Source organism: Indicator indicator, chromosome 7, assembly GCF_027791375.1.
Source record: "Indicator indicator isolate 239-I01 chromosome 7, UM_Iind_1.1, whole genome shotgun sequence".
Lineage (NCBI taxonomy): Eukaryota > Metazoa > Chordata > Aves > Piciformes > Indicatoridae > Indicator > Indicator indicator.
In genome coordinates, this window is record NC_072016.1 from 40,174,713 (window position 1) to 40,189,381 (window position 14,669).

The 14,669-nt window shown below is 42.6% G+C and overlaps 1 protein-coding gene across 1 annotated transcript; it reads right to left on the bottom strand.

Annotated features, from left to right (window-relative positions):
* Positions 1 to 2,308: 2,308 nt before the first annotated feature.
* On the bottom strand, positions 2,309 to 14,660 carry ECD (ecdysoneless cell cycle regulator). The gene is made up of 13 exons (XM_054382312.1): positions 14,465 to 14,660; positions 14,094 to 14,211; positions 13,806 to 13,893; positions 11,756 to 11,934; positions 10,433 to 10,625; positions 9,081 to 9,209; positions 8,094 to 8,219; positions 6,981 to 7,066; positions 6,120 to 6,226; positions 5,104 to 5,281; positions 3,801 to 3,868; positions 3,455 to 3,675; positions 2,309 to 2,859 (listed from the first exon to the last, which is right to left on the bottom strand). The coding sequence occupies exons 1-13, from the start codon at positions 14,658 to 14,660 to the stop codon at positions 2,629 to 2,631; spliced, it is 1,920 nt and encodes a 639-aa protein (XP_054238287.1). The 3' UTR covers positions 2,309 to 2,628.
* Positions 14,661 to 14,669: the final 9 nt, after the last annotated feature.

The following is a 14,669-nucleotide window of genomic DNA, read 5'->3' on the forward strand; positions in this document are numbered from 1 at the left end:
TAGAATAGTTTTGACAAGCTGTCCCCTAGGATTGGTTTTGAGCTCCTGTGTGGAAGATGGAAGATCCCTCATTTGTTTTTTTCCCTTGAAACCTACCAGTCAACAACACTACCATTCACAACTGGGACTTCAGGGGTCAAGCCACAAACAAGACAACTACATTTCTGGGAAGGGTCAGAAGTTCTAGGAGGAGCAAGGCTGTACAGAAGGCAGATGCTCAAGTGAGCAAAGTGAATAACTTGTGTTGGAATGCAGATCTAGTTAAACTCATTCAGAATATAATGGAAACTTTGATAGCAACCCGTTGAAAGGCAACCACGCTGCACTTGTCTTCCCTAATTAATTCCATCAGGCTTCTTTCACTAAAAATACTCTCTTTCTAAATTAAAAGCAGAAAGCCCTCATATGCTACTTCAAAGCAGTGGAAGGGGCAGCAGGGAAATGCTTATTCTTTGATGGCAAGCACTCTGTTGTGAGCAGTTCCAGAGTCCTGAAGGCCTCCTCTGTGAAGCTGCTAAACAAATGTAAATAGTTGGACTAAGTACAGCCCCACAGCAGTAACAGTCTGATTGAGAGAGAAGTAAGATTATCCAAGGAGCAAGACCAGCTGAAGGGCTTCCAAAAGAGCAGCTTTGTTCTCAAGGTTAGCTTAGGAAGTTTTCTTCACGTGCTACCTTGAGAGAGTCCTTTGATCTATTTTGATATTTTGTATAGTAAAGGCCACAAGAGAGTTTAAATGTGATCATGTTCTTTAGATGGAATTATTTCTTACAGTGCCCAAACTTGATCTAACTACTCATCAGTGCAGCATTTTATGTAGCTTCAGCATTAGTTAGGATCATAGAATCATAGAATTGTTAGGGTTGGAAGGGACCAATTGTTAGGGTTGGAAGGGACCTCAAGGGTCATCTAGTTCCAACCCCCCCGCCATGGGCAGGGACACCTCACACTAGATCAAGTTGCTCAGAGCCCCATCCAGCCTGGCCTCAAACGCCTCCAGGGATGGGGCTTCCACCACCTCCCACTTGTTAAAACATAAACCCTTTTTAAGGTTCAAGTACAGCTGATTTCCACCACCAAGTGCTGGATATTCTTGTCTGCTAAATTCAATAATTCTTGTTACCCCACTTTTTCCAGTTAGATTTCTCTAACTCATTTCATTTCATCTCTCTGCAGTCCAAACAACTTGAACTTTAGTTGCATTTTTATACCTCCCAATTCTTGTTGCCCATCAATCACTGCCCAACTTGCAAGTACTGTCCCTCAGTTGTTGACAAAGAAAATTACACAGCATCAAAGGAGGACAAATGTGGAGGTAGCATGGCCATCATACCCTTCAGCAATCACATCCATCCCAGGCATTCACATGAAGAATCTTCAATATTTCTGATATTGTACTGGAGCATTTTATCAGATATTTGTCATTTGGTCAAACTTGATTGGCACAGCAGTCAGGTACTGAAACTCATCATCCAGCATGTGTGCAAGTCCTGCATGGAAACTTCTGCTACCACCTGCTTTGCCAGTTAAAACAACAGCAACACTTAACATGCACAAAATTAAAGACATCAACTAAATGGATTTGAAACCTTAAGACTAATAATAACAACATCAATAATAATTACAATAATTATGATGATAATAAGTCTTTTAAAATTAGTTGGGAATGCCTTCAGGATCTATGAGGCTTTTGTATCTTTGAATACTATTTTTCTGAATATGTTTAAAAAAATACACAAAGGAAAACTGAACACTCAATCAATGAGCTTCTCTTCTACCAGTTAAGACACTTGACTAGTTGCTCTGTGGAAGAAAAAAATAAAGACTTGTAGAAACCAATTCAGATCTGGCAGGACTGAGTTCTTGCTGTTTGTAAATCAAGAATTTCTACATACTTTATTTCAAATTTATCTTGTTAAAACCAAGCCTTCATATTTTTCATTCCCTGTGAAAGCAATGTGCTGAATGCCTTCGAGCTACATTTGCACTGAAAAAAACAATCCCAAACTGTTCAGCCTGGGCTCATATACAGCTACTGCTGGCAAAATACCAACATTCAGCAATAATGGAATTAAAAACATGCCCAATGATGAAATGCTTTAACTCCAAGAACTTTCAATACCGCACTGAGGAAGTTATGCATACCTTCAAAGAAAAGAAAACACCTCCAGGAATCAAAGCTGCATTTCTGCTTTTTATTTAAACAAATTAAACAAAAATACTTAAGAGCCAATATTTACATATTCAATCCAATTTCTCTTCAAATCCTCCTGCTTAACAAAGAACAGATTCTTACAGGAATTATCAGAAGTTTTTACAATGAAGCATTGTACTTTTGGAAAAGCGATTAAGTGTCTGCAGAACATTTAACCAGCATTCCCAAATCCACAGCAGAACACCGTTCCTCCAACTCCCCCTGAAGGCAGGAGCATTTTCAGATCATGAACTGCTTTCCAGATACTGAAACCACCCAACCATGGCTAAAGGACTCTCTATAAACATGGCTTTTGCAGGTAAATTCACTCAGGATCTTTAAAGTCAAACCTTTTCCCTCTTCTTCCAAAGCCTGCCAGTCTTTTTATGCTTCATTTCTCAAGCAGCCACTGTCTTCTCACCTAGGACAGTCTGTTACTCTGTTGCTGCCTTATTAGAGCCAATGTGGTCAGCATTTTCAGGTAAGTACACTCCCATGCTCTGTAAAATGTTAGAGGTGGGTCCTGCCAGACCAGACTGAGCACTGTAGGATTCAAGCAGGTTAGCTACTAGGTTCATATCCACATCAACTGGCGTCAACTCAGGATCTTCAGCTCCAGAATCAGGGCCAGCACTTTGAGATGTAGTTGCTTTAGCAAAACTTGCCTATGATAAGTATAAAGAGAAAGTTTTATCAAATTGCATAAATAGGGTAAAAAAAAAAACAAAAAACAAAACCAACCCCCCCCCCCCGGCCCCCAACGTAAACCATCAAAGAATCAAGGAAACATTTCTGCAGCCAACAAAGCCCAGTACATTCCACAATGTCTTGACAGGCAGGAATTTAGTCACCAAATGCTGATGCCAGTTAAAAATCATCACACACATTTTACAGATTAAGTTCCAAGAGAAGGACAGAGAGGGTTACCAAGCCCTGGCTCAGTTTCCTATTAATCTGCTACAGGACTCAAGAAGCCAAGCTGCAGCTGCCTGCCTTACTACTGAAACTGCCTTACTTAAATCTTGGAAACTGACTGCAAGCTAAAGCTTAGGTATGTTTTTGTTTCGTGAAAAAAAAAAAAAAATTATCATGGTGCCACTGCAGCACATTTTGTTTGCACATGGGATAAGGGTTTTTTTAATAATTAGTTACCAAGGGATCAGAAGACAGAAATTTTTTTTATCTCATTACTCAGAATGACCACTTAGCATCTTTCCTACTCTCTATTATGCTACAAACTAGACCTCAAGGAATACTTACCCCTTTCTTTTGAGTGGTGAAACTTTTACCAACATTGGTATGTGCCAGTTCACGATCCATCTGGTTCATGTATGACTTGAGACTGCCTATAAGCTCATTAGGTGATACCTTCTGGTCCTGTCCTTGATTTTCAGCATCTAAGTCTTCATCATCCTCATCAGAGAAGTCAAACTCCTGCTCTTCATCCAGGTCATCAGAATCCAGCTCTTCTGAGTCTGCCCCTGTATACGATTTTGTGTCAGTTCAAAGAGCAAACAAACCGGCACTGAACCCATGGGGTGAGCAGAAAACCCAGAGAAGCCAACCAACAATGAGGTATTCTGAAGAAACAAAGAAGCAATCTCACCTAAAATTCTGTCTAAGGCTTTTGCGAAGGAATCTACATCAAAGGTAACATGAGATTCATCAGAGGACCTGAAATATGAAAGTATCGTTAAATATGTAAAGCTTTTATGTGTGCATAAACCTGAACCAGGCATATAATGATTTTTCTCAAGCTTAAAGTTGGGACATGTGAACTGATGGTCTTGGAGGTGCTTAGAAGTCTAAGGCCTGTACAAATCAGGAATGAAACATCAAGTGGAGGAATTCCTGGCATGAAGAAGTAAGTCAGACCAACAATTTTAATTGTTTCTTGTGGTCAAACAAAAACTGAACTGAAGGCAACCAAAATAAGCATGCCTGAATCCTTCTGCAACAAAGTGGTGGTGTATTACACCTTGGAGAAAGATTTAAGAAGCTGAGAATCTGTGAGGTCTGCTGCCTAGAAAGAACACTAAAGACTTTGTTCTGCTCTCTTTTAAGGCTCAGTGGTTTACCTTTTCATTGTTGTCTTTTGTTTTTTAAATAACTGAAAAAACCTACAATGTAAATCTGATATTGAGACTTTAATTAAAATGGATCAAAGAGCTAAGAGCATAAACTAAGTAGACCTGACACAGCTCACACAGCATTATTTTCTCAATATTAAAGCTATGAAAAAGGACCTGCACAATATGCTACTACCTCACTTTTTTTTCTTTAAAGGCCTGTCCATACAATATTTCCACACTTTCTTAATTCTCACAATTAATCTAGTGACATTCTGCTGTTGTCTAAATAGTTAACTATCTCCAGTTAGCTCTTTTCTTCCACTGCTGAGAGCAATGAGAGGGACCCACAGTGGTTCTTTTCTCCTGCCTCTAGGTGTACAGCAAGTGCTTCAGTAGTGTAAAAAACACTAACCTACAGGAAATCTAAATACAGCTGTACCACAAAGATCAACAGCCTTAGCTCACAGGGACAGATTCCCTTAACTTCAGTTTCATTTCTGCACAGCCTCATCAGACAAATCTTGGCAGTCTACGTAGTTAGTGGCAGAAACATGTCAGCACAGATGAACTTGAGAAAGATCAAGAAGCAGCCTTCAACTTTAAAAGGATTAAAACAATGTTAAAACCCACAAAGCCAAATGAAGTAAGAGTGCTGGAAAATAGCACAACTTCCAGCATTTTAAGCTGCAATGGTCTATGAGCAACTATACAGTCACTACTAACAGGGCTTTGTTTCAAGCCTCTGCTGAACAGAACACTTCCAAACTTCGATTCTCTGCGTTACAGAATCAACCAAGATGAAAAACCATTCTACACCAAACTTAAAAGCAGTACTACCATGGCATTTCTGCTCCTTCATGTGTGGAGACTTTGGATACAAAAGCCTTCATGCTTTCAGCAACTGCTTCCAAGTCGTATTTCTGCTCTTCCTCATTTGAGGAAGGAAGGGACTCATTTCTTGCCTCCTTCAGCAGCTGATCTAGGTCATCTGGTGTAATGTCCAGCCAAGTGTCATCTGAAAGAACATAGGACATGCTTGGTATTCTGCACAAGACTGCCAGCCCACAAGGCCAAGTGCAAAGGGTTCACAGTACTGCCAGCATTTTGTGGCTTATTACAGCACTATGAAGTTTTAAAACTGCTACTGAATAACACAGGGTATAAGACAGTGAGAAGCTGAGAAGAGTTCGGATTTCATTTTACTACTTTAAAACTCTGCTCTACAGCCAGCTTCAAACTAGCAGGTCCTGTTCCAGTCACAGATAATCCTTCTGCCAATAAATGCAGGAAGAAAAGGCTTACACTATGCAGGGGGAACTAATCCAACCTTTGACTGCTAAATGTTGGATCATTCAGAGACACAGATGTGACCTGTACTACACACTGACAACAACTAACAACACTGCTGTCAAAGGAGTGGAAAAAGAAATATTATATAAAGTTTATGCTTGTCTTATACTGGCCATCAGAAGAGACCAGAGAGATATTAATAATTAACTTTGCATTGTCAGTACTGGAATTGGTCTACTATTATGAAAAGTTTAAACATTTTTTGTCTGGTAGACTTTTGACACAAAGTACTTGATCTGGTGTAAGTGTGCAGAGTGTGACTGGTCTAGTGGAATCAAACCATAGACTGAAAGTTGCCAATTCACAGCCCCGAACTTCTTGGCTTACACAGATGAACTGGTTGCCTCTATCTTAAATGACAGCCCATGTGTAACACCTCTGGTAGTCACAGGAGAGGAGAGAAATAAGCAGACACAGACTGGTAGAGAGCTGGGAATGTTAACCTACCTCCCTGCCAAATAATCATTTTTGAGAGGAATAATTCACCCTCCCATCCTGCTCACCATCCTCTGGAGGAAGACAAGCTGCATCTCTCTCAAGTTCCTTCAAGTCAATGGTGGTTGTCTGTAGTAATGTCAAGATTTCATTACCTGGGCTCACTTCAGCAGAGCTAGAAGTAAAAAAAAAAAATCAGTTTACTGAAATGGATTTTTATGAACATTACAATGCCAATGGCATCACACATTCCTTATGCAGGTTTCCACTTAAATTCTTCATTATTCCTTTTGTGCAAATAGGTCAAAAAGGTATGTGAATTTAGGGGAGGCACCAGAACATTACACAGAAAGCATCAGCCAAAACAAGCCACAGTCAATGATTGCAATTCCTTGCTGAGGGCTCCATTTGTCGTGGGCTTTTTTCTTTACATTTATTTTGTCTTGGTAAACATTAGGATTGCCAGACTGGAAATGTGAGCAACTAACAGTCAAGATATGAGCTGGCAAACCCTCAGATATTTTTGCAATGATCTAATTTTTTGGATTTGATCTTGACGAGAAATCTACAGCCAGCTGCCTGTCCTGAGCAAAGGAGACAGATTACTCCATATTTACTATTCACTGGGATTGCTTTTCAATGAAACTTTTAAACACTTTCTACAGCCAACCAAGCAAATGATGCTTTTCAGTCACCTCTTAACCCCCTTGGAATAGCTTAGTGTTTTACAGAACCAAGACAAATAGTTACCCAAGCAATAACTTCTACCAGGAGAGAGTATTCTAGAGAAATTAATAACTCTGTGTTCTAGCCACAGCACCAATGTCAAGTGTACAATGGAGAAAAGAGTTCTATTGTTGGTTACCAAGTGTTAAAACAGGTAAATTAAAGTGCTTGTATGTAGTGTATTAATTTCAAGTAGCTCTTACCTTTCTGGCTTGGTAACAGACTGCTGGAAGTAATCTTCTGCCATATGCAACAGTTCCAGGTACTTAGCAGATCCTTCCAGCTGTCCCTATTGAATTCAAAGCACAAAGTATAAATCTAAACAGCTCTCCCTCCCCTTCCTTCTTAGTCAGGCTTCCTAATGAAAACTCCTTGCCACACAGAAATTTAGTGCTGAGAAAATCCAAACAAGTAGTATAATAATAATCCAAATAATCCAAACAAGTACTGCTGTGCCATCTATGCTTGGAACAGAATATAGGAAATAGACCTAAGAGGTTTTCACAGTCAAACAGGAATTGAAGTTTTAAGTTGTACACTACAAACAAGCACAGACAATATTACGGTTCCCACACAGGGTGGATTTAACACATCCTGGTTACAACTTCTACAGAAATTGTGAATGAAACTCTTGGTGTTTGGAAATTACCCATAGAAGTGGCACTGCTGTGCTGTTAAAATACTCCCCTTTTCCTATGTCTGAAAAATACAAACCTCAGCATTCCAACAGAGTTGTCCAGTTTGATAACTTCCAAATAGTCAACTATGTGCACTTTATAAACTTCAATAGAAAGACAAACATATATTTAAAAAAACCCACAACACACACACACACAAACCTCAAAACCAAACCCCACAAAGCCTATACAAAAAAATATACTTACATGGGCCCAAGTGGGCCCAGGGGTGTTAAGTATAGATCTTTAAAAATATTTCATTCTAGAGGCATGCAAATTAAAAGTAGCAGTGAAAACAGTCATACTGACACTCAACCATATTGTGGTTTCTTTCTTTAGCTGTATTTCCCTTTTCTTTAGATGAATTAATTCATTCCCAATTCCTGCTTTTTCCTTTTTAATGTCTAAAAGAAACTAATTCATTTCAAAGTGGAACAAATTGCACTTATCTCCTTTAAAATTTTTAAAATAATTGATTTCAAAGGGGAACAAACTGCAATTATCTCCTTTAAAACAGTAATTCATTTTCATAGACAGAAGCATTACATTTTTTGCCCTGCTGTGGCTATTTACACAAGTTCAAGAGCTTAAAAACGTTTCTTCTGGAATTTTGTTTAAAACACATCCACACAACTTCACCTTGAAATAATTTTTTTCCTTCAGGCTGTTGAGGAATCTCTCCCACAGGGGACCATGTGGCACATTTGTCTTCGACTCAGGAGATACTTTATTGCATTTCGAGCACAAAATTTCAAAGCCATGAGCCTGTATAAGAGATGCAAGAAGAGGCATTCAAGAGATGACAAATTTAAGTGCACCTTTAAACACTCTGTATAGAACAGACTGGTACCAAACCCAGTTATATGTCAGGTAGCAGTATCTTGCTTTGGAAGTTGCAACCTGTCCTTCTCCAGCAATAATGGAGCATTTTGACTTTGCAAAGTTTCTCTACATGGGCAAAGCAATCTAGAAAACAGATCTATAGTGCACCAGCTGCTCCTCACACAGGCATGAAGACTTTACCTGTATTTATAATTTGTGGAAGTACAAGACTGCTCTGTTCCTGTAAAAGCAAACGCCCTATGGCACTGCACTTCCAGAAAAATGGTTAGCTGCGGATTTGCTCACGTTTCTCTACAAGCAGACAAGTCAGAAGCAGAGTTATTACTTGGACACTCATGGAGACAGAGTGAGAGCTGAGGTTGTTCAGTCTGGAGAGGAGAAGGCTCCAAGAAGACCTTATTGTGGCCTTCCAGTATCTGAAGGGGGCCTATGAAAGAGCTGGTGAGGGACTTTCGAGGATGTCAGGTAGTGATAGGACTGGGAGGAATGGAGCAAAACTAGAAGTGGGGAGATTCGGATTGGATGTTAGGAAAATGTTCTTCACCATGAGGGTGGTGAAACACTGGAAAAGGTTGCTCAGGGAGATGGTGGAGGCCCCATCCCTGGAGGTTTTTAAGGCCAGGCCAGATGGGGCTCTGAGCAACCTGATCTGGTGTGAGGTGTCCCTGCCTATGGCAGTGGGGGTGGAACTGGATGATCTTTGAGTTCCCTTCCAACCCTGACAATTCTGTGATTAACAAGCAAACTCAAGACTTAAGCACAAAATGCAATAAAAACAATTACCAGTTTCATGCCCAGCTCATAAGCTTTGTATTGAGGGTGAGATGGGAGGGGCAGTGTGTATCCACTGCGTCTATCCGGAACAAACTTCTGCTGCATCAGCTGTGCATACAAACACTTGGTGAAAGTCACCTGAAAAAAGCAGGACAAAAGAACACTCACTGCAGTGTGACTGTCTTATGTACAGGCATCAACTTCCCACCAGCCTACCTAAATTTTGCTTTAAAGCACCCATATAGCAGACAGTACCTGAGATGGTATTCAAAATGCTTCTTAGATACACTTGCCTAAGATATTTTGCTTTACAAATCTTACAAAGCATATTCCAAGTTGACCTCTCTAAATAAACATCAACTTAATTCAGTCTAAAGATGCTAGAGAAACCCCTCAGCATTCACATCTGCAAGGTGTATTTTGAAAAATATAGGAGCTCTTTTCAATCAATAAAAACAAAGTTGAGATCTCAAGAACAGTCTAGAAGTCCAAAATGTGACTCCAAATGTTATTTTGAGGAGTCTAGGGGTATAACTGTGATATAAAGATGTATCAGGTACAACACTGCATGGACAATGCTCATAAAATACTTAATAAAATCTCTTTCACACAGCTGTGTAAGGACCTATTAGCAGTAACTCCTGATTTCAGAAATGCTTATCCCACCATTATCCATTTCAGCGTCTAGCCATGTCAATCTGAAGGCAGAAAAGCTATTAACCTAATGAAATGTTAATCCATGTCTAGCATCAGAAGAAAAATAAGTAAATCAGAAAACATGCTGTTTTAAAAATTAAATCCATATATTTATATACAGGGAACTACTGGAGAGAGTCCAGCAGAGGCTACACAGATACGGAGGGGCCTGGAACATCCCCGTAAGAAGTAAAGGCAGCAGGTTCAACTCAGTCCATGACAGAGACCTAGGGCTGTTTGGCCTGGAGAAGAGCAGACTGAGAGGGGACCAAATCAAGGCTGATCAAGCTAAAGACTGGGGCCAGAGGATGGGGCCAGACTCTTTTCAGTGATGCCCAGTGGGACAAGAGGCAATAAGCACAAATTGGAACCCAGGAGGTTCCATCATAACAGCAGGCAAAAATTCCTTGGTGTGAGGGTACCTGTCTGCACAGAGAGGTTGTGGAATCTCCTTCTCTGGGGAGATCCCAGACCCACCTGGACATTGTGACCCTGGACAATCTGCTCGGGGTGACCCTGCTTTAGCAGCAGTGTTGGACTGGACGACCTCCAGAGTTCCCTTCCTACCCTCAGATGCTGGGATTCTGTGACACCACTTGATCATAGAACCTCTACCAGCTGGAGAACCCAATGGAGTGACAAGTCCCACCAGGAGGCTCACTTACTGTGGTCATAACGCGCTGCTCTGGGGGGAAGGTTCGGAAGCAACGGCATGCCCGCAGGTCGACCGGATCGCGCAGGTAGAAGGCCTGGACTGCTGCAGCCACCAGGGACGGACGCTGCCTCAGCACCGCCACAATGCCTGCTGGAAGGTAGCAGTGGGCTCGGTGCAACGAGGCCTGGATCTTCTCAGGATACCTGTAACATAGTGTGTTAAGTGCACTGCAAGCCCCAACCACTCCTTTCTAATTGTTCTTCCCACTTTCACTCGAATATTAAGCTACTTAGGGTGCCAAATGCCTTAAGATTATTCTAAACTAAAGTTAAAACTCATTTAATCTAACACCTGCGATGTCTGGTTTTCTCTGTATTGTGTGTGTGTGAGGGAGCTGGGGCTGTTTAGTTGGGAAAATGGGAGGCTGAGGGGAGACCTTATGGCTCTCTACAACTACCTGAAAGGACATTGTAGAGAGGCTGGTGCTAGTCTCTTCTCACAGGTAATTAGTGATAGAACAAGAGGGAATGGCCTTAACCTGCAAATGGGTAGGTTTAGACTGGACATTAGGAAAAAAAATTTCACAACAAGAGTGGTCAGGCTTTGGAATGTGCTGCCCAGGGAGGTGGTTGAGTCACTAACCCTGGATGTGTTTAAAGGTGGTCTGTATGTGGTGCGTGGGGACATGGTTTAGGGGTGAACTTTGCAGAGTAGGGTTACTGGTTGGATTTGGTGATCCTGAGGGTCTTTTCCAACCTGAACATTTCTGTTATATATCTATATTATACACACATGTATAAAAAAATACACATTTTGCTAATAAAAATTCAATCTCTGCATTGGTAAATTCAATAATTTGTGAATTTGACCAACATGTCCAGCTCTACAGTACCCTTCATCACACCCTATGTAGAAGTCATGAGGCTCAAGCTGCCGGATCCTTGCAAAAAGTAAGGTACAATGCTGACCAAACCAGTTCTCTTCTACAACAGTGCCGGTTCTACATTTCAGTCTGCAGTCCCCTTTCTCCCCGCACAAAGAGCTTCTAAAGCCTCAGACAACTTTGATGTTAAGGAAGAACAACTCTTGACATAGTAAGGTATGGTGCCATAGCAGTGAATCACTGTCAGGGTGCTCAGCGGGCACTACAGCCTGAAGGACATGAATCTCTTTCTTTAGAAGAATGCCACAGAAAGACCTCTAGCTGGTGGTTTCTGAAAAGCAAACAATTTTATCACACCTAACAGGAAAATGATTGATTACAGAAAAGCACCCTAGACAGCACAGAATCCAATCTTACTGTTGCAGAGACCAAAAGGAAATGCCCACATACCCACTGATGCGTTTATAGACTGCTGCTCTGATGGGTTCTGCAGCCAGGCACTCCTCAGACCGGGTGGATAACAGTGTTAATGCCTGCGAGACTGTCAGGCTGGCAGCAGAGAGGTCACATTCCTGCTCATCTGTCTTTGACAGTGGGATGATGTGCAGCTCTCCCTTGTAAAAGAACACCTGGGACACAGTTACATGCCCATCAGCAGGGTAAGAACAGTCACACACCAAGCAATGCACAGTTTAATTTTATATAGAAATGCATTTGTTTAAATACAGAGAATACTGAAATACAAATAGACAAATACAGGAAACAGCATTTATATATTTATAATGGGAGATGAGGTAAATGCAGATCACAGAATCACAGAATGTTAGAGGTTGGAAGGGATCTCCAGACATCATCCAGTCCAAGCCCCCTGCCAAAGAAGGATCACTTAGGGTAGTGTGCAGAGGAATGCATCCAGGAGGGTTTTGAAAGTCTCCAGAAAAGGAGACTCCACAACCTCTCTGGGCAGCCTGTTCCAGAGCTCTGTCACCCTCACTATAAAGAAGTTTCTCCTCATGTTGAGGTGAAACCTTCTCTGTTCAAGTTTGTATCAATTGTCCATTGTCTTATTACTGTGCACCACCCAAAAAGATCCTGGCCCCCTCCACTTGACACCCACCCCTCAGATACTGATAGACATTGATCAGATTCCCTCTTAGCCTTCTCTTCTCCAGACTAAACAGCCCCAGGGCTTTCAGTCTCTCTTCACAGGGGAGATGCTCAAATCCCCTAATCATCCTTGTGGCTCTCCATGGGACTCTCTCCAGCAGGTCTCTGTCTCTCTCGAATTGGGGAGCCCTAAACTGGACACAGTATTCCAGGTGTGGTCTCACATGTTAAGGACCATTATCCAACCAGTAAATAAACCCCTCTGTTTTAACTGCAGCAAGTTTGGTCAGATATATCTTGTTTCCTTAATGACAGTAATACCCAAAGTTTCTCTTCAACCAGAGATTTGGTTCAGGAGAATTACACAGAAGAAGAGAGGGACTAAAAACATTCTTTCAGGTGCTACACATGACCTTTGCTGGTTCCTGATCCTAAGAAAAGAACTGGATGCAACATTATCAACTCCCTGGATGCATACTCCAGATGAAAGAATCTGCTCAATTAATTCACCTACAACAGACTCAGTCTGTCTCCTTGTAGAGTCACCAATTCTCCTGTCCTGATCACTCCCTGATCTAAGGGAGCAAACCCTCATGCCTCAGCACTCAATAGTACAGCAGAAAAAAATCCAAGTGTCTACAACAGAGCTAGACAGCTCAGGAAGATTCAAGAGTGCTCCTGAGGAAAGCAGTATGGCATGTTTACACGACAATTCAAAATACATTATGGAGTTCCTGTGTTATCCAAGCTTTCCTCGCACTCCAGTATCCTGATTTTATAGGTAAGTCAATAATCCAACAGCTTCACTGCCTTCACATCTGCCACTATGAGCATGAAGTTTTAAAAAGTTTAGTTAGCTCTGCAGTATGGAACAACTCTTGAAGAATGATTTGTGTGCAAGAGTCAGATCTAGCTGAAGGAGTCTCCAAACTTTTGCCAAAGTCTCCATATTTTTGCCATTAGTATAAGAATAAATTGAATATAACAACATTCTCTCTCTTCCTTCCATCAACAAGCAATTCCAGAAGAACCACTTGACATCTGTAATCATTTCCAGATATCCTTACAGGATGCACTAACTCAACACTGCATTCTGCAAGGGCACACAGAGCAGAATCAAGTATCAGAGGTGTCCACTGGTGAAGACTCTCATTCAACACCCACAGCAAGCATAAAGAAGCTCATAATACCAGTATGAAAATAGTCAAATAAAACATTCAGTTAATTTAAACAAGTCTTGAGCCCTGATCATAAGTTTATTCACTAGTAAGGACTCCGGATTTTCAGTGGCAGTCAGAGAATTCGGGTAGATGAAAGTGCAAGAGGAAACTCCAACTGGTAAGGCAAAAGCCATGGTGAGCCACCTGCCAGTTGGCACAGAAGTTTAACTCACCCTGTTGTTGCTATTCTCAGGATTCAGCCACTTCGGGAGAAAATCAGCTGCCTCTATTAGGAGAAACTCTCCATCATTGTCATCGATCCTGGACAAGGAGAAACCGGTTTCTTACCAGGGAAAAGGTGCACACAGCACAACAACACATTTCTAAATCTAGTTATTAAAGGCAGGTTCCGTATCCGCGGGGTTTTTAAGACACGACGCTCCCTCAGCCCTTCTCAGACAGGACGCTGCTCCTTTAGCCCCCGCCCCAAACGGGCACCTCAGCGAGGTCGGGCCCGCTACCTGGCGGCCAGCCCCGGGAACTCCCTGGTGATCTCCCGGATGAGGTAGACGATGAACCACTCGTCCTCCACATTATCGCCGAACCCCGTGCTGCCGCCGATGTGCGCCGGAGTTTCGCCTGGCCGGGAGCAGAGAAAGGAGAGGAGCCTGAGCGCCCCGCCAAGCCCTCCCGTCACACGCCGCCGCTTCCCACCCACCGTGCCCTCCCTCACACTCCGCCGCTTCCCACCCACCGTGCCCTCCCTCACACTCCGCCGCTTCCCACCCACCGGGCCCTCCCTCACACGCCACCGTTTCCCACCCACCGTGCCCTCCCTCACATTCCGCCGCTTCCCGCCCGCCTCTTCACCGCCGAGCCCCACGGGGCTCACCCCGCGGCGGCACGTAGTGCAGGCCGAAGGGCTGCCGCTGCCAGATGTAGGAAGCCAGGAGCGGCGCGAACCGCACCACGATCGCCTCAGCGCAGCGACGCAGCAACGCCTCGCCGCCCGGCCCCGCCGCCGCCGCGGCAAACAGGCGATAGCACACGGTATCATCCACCGGCGCCGGCCGCAGGAGCCCCTCCATAGCGCCGGG